This window comes from Pristis pectinata, chromosome 1 (genome assembly GCF_009764475.1).
Source record: "Pristis pectinata isolate sPriPec2 chromosome 1, sPriPec2.1.pri, whole genome shotgun sequence".
Classification (NCBI taxonomy): Eukaryota; Metazoa; Chordata; class Chondrichthyes; order Rhinopristiformes; family Pristidae; genus Pristis; species Pristis pectinata.
In genome coordinates, this window is record NC_067405.1 from 101986146 (window position 1) to 102001551 (window position 15406).

Below are 15406 nucleotides of genomic sequence, written 5' to 3' on the forward strand. Positions count from 1 at the left end.
GTGATTAACATCCTCAAGAAATGAAATCCATAATTCCTACCCAGTCTGGCCTTTGTAACTGCAGATTGACTAGTGTGGTTGACTTTTTCTGCCTCCTCAGTTCAAGGGCATTTGGGGATGGAAATAAGTGCTGGCATTGCCAGCAATGTTCACGTTCTACGAACAAAAACATTTTTAAAATAAAAGTGACATTGATATGAGTATTTCGTTAAATTTGCTTAGGAATGGATGTTTTAGTTTGGAATTACAAAATAGGATCCTATTATGGATAATTGAAAGATCTGTTTAATTTACACAATTTGTACTTTTTTTTAAAGGCATTGCTCCCAACTCGACGTTGGTTCAGCACTGTTCTGGATGACTCTCATTTAGTCACTCACTGCTACCTGTCTCACCTCGTCCAGAGGGAAAAGGAAGGACGACTTTTCAGTCAGGTGAGGCGTGGCAACAAACAGATACAACCACTTTCACTCATGGTAGGAGAAGACTGTCTGGCGATAATTTCCCAACAAGCCTCTTGAAAATCCCGGCAGAAAGGGGATGCACGTACAAAAAGAGAGGTTGTGGGATTATGTTGTGATGACCGCAGGTTGAGTTTTCACTATAAACTAAAATGTTGGAAGGAAATAGAAGCTCTTACTCACCTTTTGGACTTTAGCAATGGCGCACATGGCTCCCTGGTCCCCATGACTGAAGCAGGTTTGTGTGGAATGGTAACCTCTCATCACAAATCTTTGGAAAGAAAAAAGAAGTCCAATATGTTGAGGTTTATTTTTGAATCTTGTCTTGGCAGCTGGGGAAATTAAATCAAGTAATTAAATAAACTTCAAAGTAAGGAAAAAATGTCAGCAAGGGTAACTGCGAAACTGCTGGATTGTCACAAAAATCCATCTGGTTTACAGATGTCCTCCAAGGAAGGAAATTTGCCATCCTGACCCAGGCTGGCCTTTGTGACTGCAGATCCACTAGTGTGGTTGGCTTTAAACTGCCTCCTCAGCTCAGGGGCAATGAGCGATGTGCTGTCATCTGTGACACATGTGGCTGAAAGTATCGTCATTGATGAAACAACTGAATCAATATTCCAGCCTCAGGAACTCCTGGAATGGTGTCCTGAAGATGGAATGATTGACCAACAGACATAACCATCTTCATCAGCATGTAACACCAAATATTGGAGTTTTTCCCCAGTGATATGCATTGATACACTCACTCACATTACTGCACGTTAGTAATGATGATCTCAGAAGTACAAGATTGTCGTAAAAACCCGTTTGATTCACCGAAGTGCTCTGGGGTGGAGCTGAAATTAACATCCTTACCAGATCTGGCTTGTATATGACTCTACCAATGTGGTTAATTCATAAATGCCCTTTGAAATCGCAACTCGGACACACATTATGAAGTATGTACCTTTTGAAATCGCCTTGTTGATGGCACACACATCATGAAATATGTATAAACAAAATATGAATTGAAAAAATTATTTTGCCATTCATAGCTAACTATGAGATAACTGCAAATCTTTGATAGGCTCCGTATACCCTGTTTATGCTATTTATTTATGTAGCTTCGCACTGTACTGCTGCTGCAAAACAACAAATTTCACGTCATATAAGTCAGTGACAATAATTCTGATTCTGTTGGTTGTGGTTCTGTTGATTCTGTCTGTTGTTGATTCTGTTGGCTGAACCCTTCTTGCCTGTTGCAACTAATTTATTCTGTTTAGCATTCATATGCTATGTGTTGCAGCTTTCTGGTCGGCATCTCACTTGTAGGTATGTCTGGTGCTATTTTCAACTCCTGTCCCTCATGCCCTTCTGCATTCCTATTTAAACTTTGGAATTATCCCCAGCTTGATTTCATTAGTGAAATGAGGGATATGCCAGGCCTTAAGATTGTAGGTTATGATGGATGTGTTGTGCCAAAAGTTCCAATCTTGCATGGGTGGAATAGTCTGCTGGTGTTACATACCTTTGCAGTAATAGCTGAGAATGAATCTACTTTTCATTTAAGGAATTTATTTCTATTTAAACTGAAATAACCCCAAAATTTCAAAATGTAAAATGATTTCCTGGGTTACTGAATCTTGTCTAAGTATTGCAAGGTAACAACTTGTTTTAAAAGGTGAGTTGGCTTCATAATATTTTGAATATACTGTAATTTAGTTCACTGGCAATTTATTAACACCACGTTATAGACAAGAAAATTAAAGGATCCTCTGCTGTCCTATGAATGCTGGTTGCTTCTGCCCTGAACCAATCTGTTTCTTCCAGTGTGATCCTACGCACAGAATTCTACTGGAAGATTGGCTGCCAGTTCATTGATAAGACCAAGGGCAGCTCAGGGTCTCTCTCAGTGCATGTGTTGACAGCACAGTTTTGGCAGCTGGTGATTTTCTATCTGGAGGCTCACAAAAATATTAACATTGTTTTTTAAAAAAAAGGTAAAAATTTTATTAAAAAACATGCACATACATGGATATATAAAGTAAGTTTGTAAAATAAAAAGCTTTAAGTGCCTGGGTGCTATTAAATGTGCAGCAGTTGCCACTGCCTTGCTTGACTCGATGAGAAGTTCAGGAGAGCAGCATGAACAGCCTGCACTCAAGAATTGCCCAGTTATGGGGATCCATGTGAATTTAGGCAGTAGATTCACCATAGTGGCAAAGGAATGGAGCTACACTTCAACCTTGGATGTGTGGCATTCAACAACAGGATGGCCAAGGTTATCAGCTATTCTCAATGAAGAATTTACACAGTAGACTGGATGATAAAAGAGGGAATACAAGTCTCAAATCATTGTACAGAAAACAAGCTAAGGATGAAGGGATAAATGTAACTATGGGAACACAAACTTAAAAAAAGCATTGATTTTTTTATGTATTTTTTAAAACATTTCTGAGGAAATGAACAACATGCTTGTAAATTTAGTTTCCCAGGGCCTAGAAATTTGTTTATCAAGATTTATGACTTGGTACATTATAAAAAACTCAGTCATACTTCTAAATCAAAGCTTAACAGTTTGATATTTTTACAGCAGAAGTCATTGAAGTTGAAAGTAAAACAAATGCAGTTCATTGATTGCATCTGACAGCAACTTGCAAAATGTTGTATTTATTTATGCATTTGCCGTCAATTTTACAAAAGATTTATTGCATAAATTCCAGACATCTGTACATTAGAGATTTATAATGTGTTGATTTTGTTTGTCACCTTGAATTAATGCACATCGCACATTTCTGGCCTTTACTCCAAGATCTAATTTACATTGTCTACGCAACAAATTTTACTTTGCACCTTGTATCACTGAATTTGAACTCTTTGAGAGTCAGTTTTAGATCTGTCAGAACATTATACAGCCTTTGACTAAACAAGAGTTCATTTTCTTATTTGTAGTTGTTAGATATGTTGAAGTTCTACACTGGCTTTGAAATAAATGATCAGACTGGAAATGCTCTGACAGAGAATGAGATGACTACGATACATTATGATCGCATAACTTCTCTTCAGGTATGAAACAACAAAGCTTTTTTTGTGAGGTCTTCATTTTTATATGAGATTAACTTCATGATAACATTTTTCACTAATTTTACCAACATGCAACATGAATGGTAAGATGTTAACACTGACTTATGCTTTTATATTGAGAATAAGATACTTGACTGTGTGTCAGAATTTCAACTTAGCTGGTAAGAAAAATACATAAACTGGAATTATTTCCTCATATTTGTCATATTTTCATATGATACCAGGAAGGAGGCCATTGATACAGAAGGAGGCCATTTGGCCCAGTGAGTCCATGCCAGCTCTCAGAGCACCCCAGTCTGTTCCATTCCACCACTTTTTTTCCCCTAAAATCTATTCTCCCTCACATACTGGAGAGCCCTCGATCCTCCCGCCACCCAGCTCCACCAGGGAGAATTTACAGTGGAAGGAAACTAGAAAACCCAAGGGGTACCCACGTGGTCATGGAAGGAAGTGCAAACTCTACATAGGCAAGATCTGAACTCAGGATCAAATCAGTGTATTGGCAGCAGCGCATTTCAATGTATGTATGTGCCACATACACATTTCAAAAAAGTGTGATTTATTTTTGTTTTAAGAAGCTTAATTTTTAAAAAAATATATTGTGTCTTGGGGCTTTATATCTACAGTATACATTTGGTTTTCAAGAAGTTATTTTTTAAAATGTATTAAATGTAATTACTTGCATTTCGTGATGTTGAATTTAAAGTTAATTGTAGTTAGCTATGATTGTGGCATCACTTTCTCTGTATCAATGAAGATGAGCATTATTTGAAATTATCATAGAAATTTATAACTTTTAGCTGAAGTTAATTGTGTTGGAAGTTTTCTCCTCTTTGAAATGTTAACATATTCAATTTGCACTGGGGGCCATTTGAAATGAAGCTAGTTGTTTCTTATTTCACACATGTAAAAATCTTACCACTTGTGAAGAATTTGTCCTTTTTATTGCTACTTGATCATTGGAATGTTGGTAATTCAATGGATATTCTGATGAACATAGAACAGCACAACATAGGAACAAGTCCTTTGGCCCACGATGTGCCAAACTAATTAAACTAGTAGTTAAATGCCTATCTAAACTAATCCTTTCTGCCTACACAATGTCCATATCCCTCCATACTCTGCACATTCATGTGCCTATCTAAAAGCCTCTTAAATGCCTCAATCGTATTTTCCTCCACTACACATCTCCTTTGAACTTATCCCCTCTCACCTTAAATGCATGCCCTCTAGTATTAGAAGTCTGATTGAAGTGATTGTGCAAGTCTGAAGAGATTTACTGATTTGCATTGCAGAGGGCAGCATTTGCTCACTTTCCAGAACTACATGATTTTGCTTTGTCAAACGTGGCAGCAGTTGATACTCGAGAATCTCTTGTAAAGCACTTTGGATCACTCAGGTAGGTGATTTTTAAATTCTTGAAGTGTCTGCAACTGCTTCTGCATATCTTTGAGTTCAAATGATATTGAATAATATTTGCAATACAAAAACAGACTTAACTGTTAGATGGGTGGATGGGGCCTAATTGGCTAAGGCCAGGATTGACATGCTGATAAGCTATTGATGTATCCATCTGATTGATAGTTCAATGAGCAAATTTGCAGAGAACACAAAGAGATATGAAAAATCCATGAAATGCTGAGCTGTAGGAAATGTTCACCAGGTCAGGCCCCACCAAACTTCTTTCGAAACCTTGGCTTCTTCTCTGTCATAGTGAACAGAGCCTTTGATCACATCTTGTCTTTTTCCAGAGCCTCTGCTCTCGCCCCCTTCTCCTGGACAGAGCAAGAACGGAGTTCCCTGGGTCCTCGCCTTCCACGCCATCAGTCTCAGCACTCAACTAATCTTCTTTCACAACTTCTGCCAGCTCCAAAAAGATTCCCCCACAATATTCCCCTCCCCTTTCAGCATTAACAAGATTCCCCCGCAATATTCCCCTCCCCTCCCCTTTTAGCATTTCAAAGGGACTATTCCCTTCACAATTCCGTGGGTAACTCTTCCATCTCCTCCAACCATTCCAGGTTTTGTGGGATTTTCCCATGCAACTACAGGAGATGCAATACCTACTCTTTTACCTTGTCCCTTCCCACGATCCAGGGATCCAATATCCCAACTGTGTGATTTGCTTGCATTTCTAATCTAGTATACTGCATGTAATGCTCCACAATGTGGTCTCCTCTACATTGAAGATGTGGTGGACCTGCATTTGGTCTGCAGGAGGCCTCCAGTTGCCAGTCACTTTCTCCATCCACTCCCACTCTGATCTACCTGTCTGTAGCCCGCTGCGCTGTTAAAACAAGGCACAAAGTAAGCTGGAAAGACAGCACATCATCTGTCACCCACTCCATCTTCCGGTCTTTCCCCCTCTGCCCCCTGCTCTCTCCGTCCTCTCACTTTCTCCGATAGCACAGTTCCACATTCTAACCACTGCCCATTTCAACGGATATTTCAAGTTTAATGAGTTTCAACATTCTTTTTTTGTATTTTTTATTCTTCTGCAAACTTGAATGTAACTTGTATGAAGATCTTTGCATGGATGTAAAATGCTAAATTATTCTTGTTTTCCAATTACAGTCCCAACACACTCCACAAAGTGGCATCATACCTTTGTCTTTTGCCAACCCTGCCTGAGGAAGTGGATACATGTTATGAAAAGGATTTTCTCTTGGAAATGTTGGTCAGTATTTCAATGATGAGAATATTTATCAACATAATATTGGAACATGATCTTAAAGCAGGAAATTGTTCACCTAAAGTTGTTTCTTTTTATCAGGTGTCCCGACATGAACGACGAACATCTCAAATCCAGCAATTGAATGAGATGCCCCTTTATCCCACTGAAAAAAATTATCTGGGATGAAAACATTGTTCCAACGGAATATTACTCCGGTGAAGGTATGATGAATCATTAGGTTTGTGGGGAGTTCTATTTCTTATTCACTGCTAGGTTCTGTTTAGGTTGAAAACCCATGTCCTACAGGACAAATGTTACTCTGTGAACTTCACACGAGCAAGGAATTTCATTGCACCCTGCTATACATGACAATAATCTGATCTGATCTGACCTGACCATGTGTTTTTTTTGTTATGTCAGGCTGCCTTGCATTACCGAAGCTGAATTTACAGTTCTTGACTCTTCATGACTATCTGCTGAGGAATTTCAATCTCTTCCGTCTGGAGTCTACATATGAAATTAGACAAGATGTGGAGGATGCAATCAGCAGACTTAAACCATGGTGGGTATTGTACCATTCTGTATTTAAATACATTTTCCCTCAAAATCAATTTCTGTCAGTTGTTGGATCTGCTGTAAACTATTAAGATGTTAGAAAGTTGGTTTTAAAACTTCTCATTGAATTCTGTAGATTGCTTTCCCTTTTAATTTAAATGTGCTTGTCTATCTGTCCAAGATGTCGTTAATAATTGCAAAATAGCTAACCCTTGTACAGAAGGAGCAGTTCCCTCAGTAACTGAAACACAGCTCACAGGTATTACATTACTCAATCCACACCACAGTGGAGAAGAGAGTTCATGTTACTCTACCCATTTCAGTTCTACTATGGTTGGGGAGTTTACCCTGAAAGTCTGATCCACAGTGGGTGGGAATCACATTGCTGCTTTACATTGGTGCTCATTCCCCTCTGTGGTAGGAGTAATTACAATTCCTATTATTCATTGTGGTAGGTGAGAAATATGCTCCTTTTCTCAGAAGGAGTTGCAGAATCTAGTCCACTCTGCAGTGTGTGCAAGTTTTGCTGCCCAGCCTACTCCACAATGGCTGGGAGTTATACTGCGCAGTCTGTTCCATGGTCAGAGAAGCTACAGTGCTGAGTTCACTCCACAATGGAAGGGAGTTACATTGCTCAGTGTGCTCTGCAGTGGGTGGGATTGGACTGCACAGTTTACCCCAGAGTCAAAACAAGAGCAGATTCACTTTTGAGCATTCTTAAGCAGATGAAGCTTGCATTTTCTCTGTACTCATGAGTCTTGTGTAAAATTCATTTAATTAATATTTTACTGCTATGAACACTTGACATTATTAGTGACAATAATAAACCAATACCAATACCAAATGCAAGTTTTTCTTTCATACCACAACTCTTTGAGTATTTATGGTCAATCCAAGCTGGCAACTTCTACTAAAGCATATTATTTGTTCAGAAAAATCTTGATGCCCTTCCTTGGATTATGTTGTTAAAAATGTGTACAAGACTTTTAATTTTATCATTACATTTTAAAATATACTTCACACGGTTTAATATTTGGATCAGAATGGTTTCTTTACTTTAATTTGGTGTCCACTGATGAAAAGCAATTTGGAACAAGTATGTTAAACTCTATGCTATTTTATGAGAATATTTCACTCTAAGTCCCGGACTTAATATCTGAATTTATTTATTAATATTGCAGGCAAGGAGAGTATGGAGGAGTTGTCTTTGGTGGCTGGGCTCGAATGGCACAACCAATCGTCACTTTCTCCATTGTAGAAGTGTCAAAACCCAATATTGGTGAGAACTGGCCGGCCAGGGTCCGTGCAGATGTAACCATCAACTTAAATGTTCGATATCAAATCAAAGAGGAATGGGAAGGTAACTCAAAATGCTTAATTTATTTTGCAACAGATATATGGAATTTTGTTTCCTATTTTGCAGAGGATGTGTACAAGCAATGTAACTTATTTCCAGGTGTAAGATGGGATAGAAATCATGAATCATAAGGTAATTCCAGATACTTTAAAAAAAATAAATTACTCACAGAAAGTTAAAAGAATGAATGAATCTGGAGTGGGGTTATGCTAAATGCAGCAAAGACTAATTTGCAGCATCTATTTTGATAAATTGATAATTTGCTCAATTGTTTTTGGGCCGATGCATATTAATAAAACATTCTACTGTGAACTGAATAAATCTTCAGGCAGCTGCACTGTCAGTATTTGTTTAAGAAATCAAAGAATCAGGTAATAATGCCTTTTCATTATTTCTGGACTTATATTTTCAATTCTGTAGCCCTTCGCAAACACGATGTCTGCTTCCTCATAACTGTTCGACCAGTCTTGGCTTATGGCACAAAATTTGACCGAAAACAGCCATTTGTAGAGCAATCTGGACTCATGTTTGTGCGTGGCTGTGAAATTCAAGGCATGCTGGATGAGAAAGGACGGGTCATTGAAGAAGGTACAGTTTTGTGCTCTTGTTTGCAGAACAGCGTGGGCTATTTTTTAAATGAGGATTTATGTATCTTGTACAGCATGCTTCACATTGTTTTATTTCAGTTCACTTGGCAGTGCCCTCACCTTGGAGGCAAGAGATCTGAGTTCAAACCTCATTCTGGGACAGTAACATAGGATTTATTTTGATATTTGAATGCAGTTCTCAGGGAGTACTACTGTGTTGGAGGTGCTGTCTTTCTGCTTAGATACTCTTTCAGTGCATTCTGTCTGTTCAAGCAGACGTAAAAGATCCCATGGCATCAATCACTTTTCCTATATGACTGAAGGATCACCTTGTCACTTTATTCCTTGTTTATTGAAGTTTGCTTCACAAAAGTGGCAGCCATACCGACCTTAAAAATAACAGCAGAATGACTATACTGTAAAAGCACAATATTGGTTGTGAAGCATGTTAGGATGTCTGGAAGATGGTGAAATTTGGTGTTGAATTGGTTGTTCTCCAGCTGAATGGACAAATATATTTTTCATGCTTCAAGTATATTTTTATGTTTCTAATGTAACTTGCATTATTGCTACTTGTCACAGGTCCTGAACCTAAACCAAAGCTGAAGGGAGATTCACGAACCTACAGAGTATGGCTGGATCCCAACCAATATCAGCAGGATATGAGTTTCTCAATTCAGAATGGGGCAGAAGATGTCTATGAAACCTTCAACATTATCATGAGAAGAAAACCCAAGGAAAATAATTTTAAGGTGAGTTGAATTAAAGTTGTCGAAATCCAGTATTCTGTATCACAGATTAAGAGCTTTAGAATGATTAGGGGATTTAGGAAATTATATCACAATGACAGTTTCTGCTTCTAAGGTCACATAAAAGAAGATTTTAAAATTTACACTCTTTCTAAGCAGGAAGAATATTACAGAAAGAGTAATTCTGGAATTAGAATTCATTCTTACTATTGTAGGTTAAACATTTGAATTCAGTTTTAAATATTTGGGTAGAGAATACTGCAGTCATTTAAAGTCATCATGAATTTGCCATTGTCTTTAAAACTCAGCTGATTTACAGATGTCATATTGAGAAAGTCTGTTGCTGTGCTTGTCTGATCTGACCCATATGTGACTTCAATCTAGTATCCTTATGTTTGATTTTAATTGTATCACATCAGCAATGCTTTAAGAGAGTTCTGTAAGAAAGTTTTTTTGGGATTACTGGGGGCGGCAGGGGGTAGTGATGAACATTGCCTTGCCAACAGCACACAAAACTGGAGGATGAATTAATAACAAATATTGCTCAATTTCCTGCCTGAAAATGTAACATGAAAATTACTATCTTGGGGTATCCCATGCTTGTCAATATGAGAGGTACAAGCATTTCTTAATGACTTAGTCACTAACCTCTCCATGCCCCTTAACCACAACTTGATGACTATTTTTAAGAACGTCGCACAATTTCTGAACTTGCCGTGTAGAGAGCAGTTGCCACCAGGTATGACCTATTTCACTGTGGTGGCTTTGATGTTTCAACACTGCTGACCATGCTTCCCATTGCCCAAAAAGAATTTAATCCATACGCCACTCAGATCAGGAGAGAATAAAAAGAAATTGAGGTTCAAAATAAAAGGGCAGAAGAAAAATCAAGAAAAGTCACAAAGCTGTTGATATTCAAAGTTTCTTCATTTCAAAATGGAAAGCACATAGTGGTCTCCAGAGTAAATTAGCATAATGGCTGTCTGTTAGCAAGATATAATTTCTATTCATTGAACATAAAATCAAGAAACGGTGGTATACCTGTTCAGAATTTAAAACCTAGAACTTTATATTTAATTTAGTTAACTACTTTAAGACTGAGGCAACCTTAATATTCAGGTTTAACAGTGAGTTTATGTATTTATTGTGTCCTTGTAGACCCCAATCCCAGCTCCAGCCACACAACTGTCCCACAGTCCAGACCTTGGCCTTGGCCACACTCCGTTCCACTAGCTCTGGCTAGGCACTCTACTTGCACTTTGGACCCCTTGCTCCTGTTCCTGACTAATGAGTGAGCCAGGTACCAGATGATCAGGATTTCCAAACAATTGGATGCCAAGTTATCTGAGTTTTACTGTATATGTCCATATACCTCTGGGCAACATTTCCGCACTACCTATCTAATCATCCACCCTCTCCTCCAATTTCAGTGTTCAAGTTTCCTTAAAACACACCATTCCTGGTATTTACAGCTTTTGGTTCTGCTCCCTTAACTTCAAAAAATGCAGACTTAAATGATGGTGATGGACAATTGCTTTAGACATTCATTGGCAGATCCAGCTGAACCATGTAAAGTGCTTTTGGGTTCTGTTCAAACTTCCGGCATCATTTGGACTGCAAAGTTAAATCTCTGTTTTTCACATTGCGACTTGTCTATTTCTATCACCTTGTTCCCACTCCTGCATCCCCAACTCCAGTAACAACTGTGAAGAGCTCATGGATGTGTTATTGCAACTAAGGACTCCCAGCAACTGCTTTTGCTGTTTCCACCCTTCAAGCCAACTAGGCAAAATTTGTCAGGTTAATCTCTGTCCTTGCCCTGAACTTGCATCGTTTCCATCATACCTCTCCAAGTTTGCATTGTCCATAAGATGTGTGATCTAATATGGGACTGAACCAGACTGATCCTGACCTTAGTGTTATACTTAATCTTGAGATGAGCTTCAGGCCGTTTATCCATGTTGCCAGTTGGACTGCCTATTTTCACCTTCGCAACATCGCCCATTTCTGCCTATGCCTCAGTTCATCTGCTTCTGTTATCCTTCATGTCATCATTACTTATGGACTTGACTTCCACTGCATTCCTGGCTGGCCTCCCTCATTCCCTCAGTAAACTTGACATTCAAAATTATTCAGCCCATGTTCTTGCTTGTACCAAGTTCTCATAAGCTATCACCAGTCTGCTTCCTGACCTCCATTGGCACCCAGCTAAGTAGTATCTCAACATTAAAGTTCTTATTCTTGTTTTCCAATTCCCTCATGATATTGCATCTCCTTACAGCCCTACAACTCTCCAAAATATCTGCTCCCATCCTTGATTTTAATTACTTCACTTAATGCATGGATGTCCAACTGAGTATTGCAGTGTGTGCCATCACCTGAAGTCTGTAACAGTTGGTGTGGCCATTTTGCTGCTCCAGATATTTGATAGAGTAAAGCCACATGCAGAAAGATCGTCCACCTGAAGGATGACCCAGACCTCCCTGTCAGAGAGATGTAATGAATCCGTCAGCTCACTACTTGGTTCTCCACTAGTGTTATAAGGAGCAACAGTTTGGAGTAACAACCAGGAATAAGGATCTAATCTCTGACTCAACAGGAAAGCCTGCTGCCTTGGAGCCGGATCATATTAAGAGTTAGAACATAGAACATATAAAACCTTCAGCACAATTCAGGCCCTTCGGCCCACAAAGCTGTGCCAAACATGTCCCTACCTTAGAAATTACTAGGCTTACCCATGGCCCTCTATTTTTCTAAGCTCCATGTACCTATTCCAAAAGTCTCTTAAAAGACCTTCTACAGAATGTGACTGTGACAACCCTGTTCAAGTTTTGAACCACACATTGCTTCAAATACAGATTTGACAATGACGTTATAGGGCTGTCTTCCTCAAAAGCACTAGACCATTAACTAAACTTAAATTGGATTTATAATATTGCTCCAAGTCAACCATATGAAAGAAGATCATTTGTGTACGAGCATAGGAAATATAATTAGGAGGAAGCCATGCAACCCCTTGAAACTGCTCTAAAAAACATAAGTACATAAGAAGAAAGGTGCTGGAGTAGGCCACTCTGCCCCTCCAGCCTCCCTACCATTCAATGTGGTCGTGGCTGATATGCACTAGGCTTCCTCTTCTCTGTTAATTCCCATAGTCTTTCTAACCCTGACCTTTCAATTCTGCACTTCTCAAACTTGAATATATTCAATGACTTATCATTTTTCACCTCCCTTTATACCAAAAGTCTACATTTCTCAACATTGAAAGTGACAGAAGGTCTTTTAAGAGACTTTTGGAATAGGTACATGGACTTAGCCTCCAAAACTCTCTGGTGTGCGGAACGACAAAGATTCGCAACGCTCCGAGAGGGGAAATTCCTCTCCATTTGGTGGGCTTTCTACCTGGTCGAGCCTGCAAGAATTTTGTACGTTTTATTAACTTGCCTTCCATTCTTCTAAAATTCAATAAGTATAACATAAGTAAGTTAAGCTCAATCATTGCTCACAAGAAATCTTCTTTCATCCTAGAAATCGCCATCAGTGGCCGTGCTCCCAGTCTCCATGGCCTTAAAAACTCTGTAATTCCTTCCTTAAACCTCTCTACCTTCCTGTTTTCCTTTATGACACTTCTTAAAGCCTACCTTTTTAACTAAACTTTTTCTTAACTGCTATAATGTCTCCTTGAGCCTCCAGGTATAATTTTCTTTGATAATTCTCATATGAAATGCCTCAGAATGGTTTGCCATATAAAAGATAGTGTGTAAAAGTAATTGTTTTATCAAAGATCAACTTTGAAATAGCAGGCCACTGCAGCGTAAGTTTCTCATAGTCACAAATTCATTATGACAAAGGAGGAGGTCATTCAGCCTTTTGAGTATTCTAATCTTGCTTGGTCCCTTTAACCAAATGTCACCTACTTTGTCCCTTATAGCTCCCAATGTGCGACTCACTACCTGCTTATTATTTCCATGACGCTGGATGATTTTTGGGTTCCTTTTTATGTTAACTGCCATTCTGTTCTCATATTCTTTTTGCCCTTCACTTCCCCTGTAAAATAACTGTATGTAGCCTGGTTATTGCTTGAAGATTTCACCTTATCATATTCACTATTTTATTTGTCATCTCCTCCCTTCTCTCTTGTGTAAATAACTAGACTGCATAACTTTTAAAGTTTAAAGAAAAACTGAGTGTGTATTATAGTAATAAGTAGAATTTCCTCATTATCCACCGATGTTGTAAGTGTAACTGCCTATTAGCAGCTCCCACTTATTTGTTCCATGTTAAATTGATAGTTAGGACTCAACTTTTGGCAAGTGCTTCCTTTATACTTCACTGTGGTGGCTTTCATTTGGAGTGACTTTGTAAAAAATTAATTTCATTTCCAGGCAGTGCTGGAGACTATCCGGAACCTAATGAACACAGAATGTGTCGTTCCTGACTGGCTTCATGACATTATCCTTGGATATGGAGATCCAGGAAGTGCTCATTATTCTAAAATGCCAAATCAGATTGCTTCACTGGACTTTAATGATACCTTCCTCTCAATTGATCACCTGAAAGCTAGTTTTCCTGGGAGTACTATTAAACCAACAGTGGAAAGCCCTGCTCTGCAGAAACCTCCCTTCAGGTAAAAATATAGTTTGACGTATTTTCAAATGAGCAATCTTTGTATCAGTATAAATTTCTTTCACATATGTAAATATTCATATCTCCTGAGTTTTCTGTAATTGTCAATGATTTGTTGCATGAATTATACAGCATAAAGTCATAATGCAGAATAATTATCCAGTCAGTGAAAAATGTCATAATCTTGTCAGGAAAAATATGAGCCCTTTCTCCTCTGAACTTCAGGATCACATTCTCAGAACAGTGTGGTAGAGGGAAAAAACGAAAAGGAGAGAGCGATGGTGAAGAGACAGAAGAGAGTCAGACACTTGTCGTTGAACCTCACGTGATTCCAAACAGAGGACCTTACCCCTACAATCAGCCCAAGAGGTAAAGGCCATGTAATTTCCAATCTAATTCAGCTAATTTGGAATTGGTCTATTATTGTCACATGTACCAAGGTACAGTGAAAAACTTGTCTTGCATACCATTCATACAGATCAATTCACTACACAGTGCATTGAGGTATTACAAGGTAAAACAATAACAGAATGCAGAATAAGTGTAACAGCTGCAGAGAAAGTGCAGTGCAGGTAGACAATAAGGTGCAAGGTCATAACGAGGTAGATTGTGAGGTCAAGGGTCCATTTTATCATACTAGGGAACCATTCAATAGTCTTATAACAGCGGGATAGAAGCTGTCCTTGAGCGTGGTGGTACGTGCCTTCAGGCTTTTGTATCTTCTGCCCAATGGGAGAGGGGAGAAGAGAGCATATCCAGGGTGGGTGAGGATTTTGATTCTGCTGGATGCTTTACTGAGGCAGTGAGAAGTGTAGACATGTCCATGGTGAGGAGGCTGGTTTCTGTGATGTGCTGAGCTGTGTCCACAGCTCTCTGCAGTTTCTTGCGGTCACAGGCAAAGCAGTTGCCATACCAAGCCATGATGCATCTGGATAGGATACTTTCTATGGTGCATCAATAAAAATTGGTGAGGGTCGATGGGGACATGCCAAATTTCTGTAGCCTCCTGAGGGAGTAGAGGTGCTGGTGAGCTTTTTCGGTTGTGGCATTTACGTGGTTGGACCAGGACAGGCTATTGGTGATGTTCACTCCTAGGAACTTGAAGCTCTCAGCCCTTTGGACCTAGCACCATTGATGTAGACATGAGCATGTACACCACTCCCCTTCCTGAAGTCAATGACTAGCTCTTTTATATTGCTGACATTGAAGGAAAGGGTGCAGAATCTGGCCACGCAGTCATGAGTGTATAAAGAGTAGAGTAGGTGGCTGAGAATGCAGCCTTGTGGGGCACCAGTGTTGAGAATAATCGTGGTGGAGGTGTTGCTGCCTAT

General features: G+C 39.1%; 1 protein-coding gene across 1 annotated transcript in view; it reads left to right on the top strand.

The window, feature by feature from the left end:
• aqr (aquarius intron-binding spliceosomal factor) overlaps nt 1-15406 on the top strand; it is a 56709-nt gene that overhangs the window by 16749 nt on the left and 24554 nt on the right. Inside the window, 12 exon segments of the mRNA XM_052013700.1 lie at nt 318-434; nt 3396-3509; nt 4823-4926; nt 6102-6204; nt 6301-6369; nt 6371-6422; nt 6622-6763; nt 7938-8116; nt 8534-8701; nt 9283-9452; nt 13835-14076; nt 14301-14444. Of these exon segments, the coding sequence (XP_051869660.1) occupies nt 318-434; nt 3396-3509; nt 4823-4926; nt 6102-6204; nt 6301-6369; nt 6371-6422; nt 6622-6763; nt 7938-8116; nt 8534-8701; nt 9283-9452; nt 13835-14076; nt 14301-14444 (1604 nt within the window).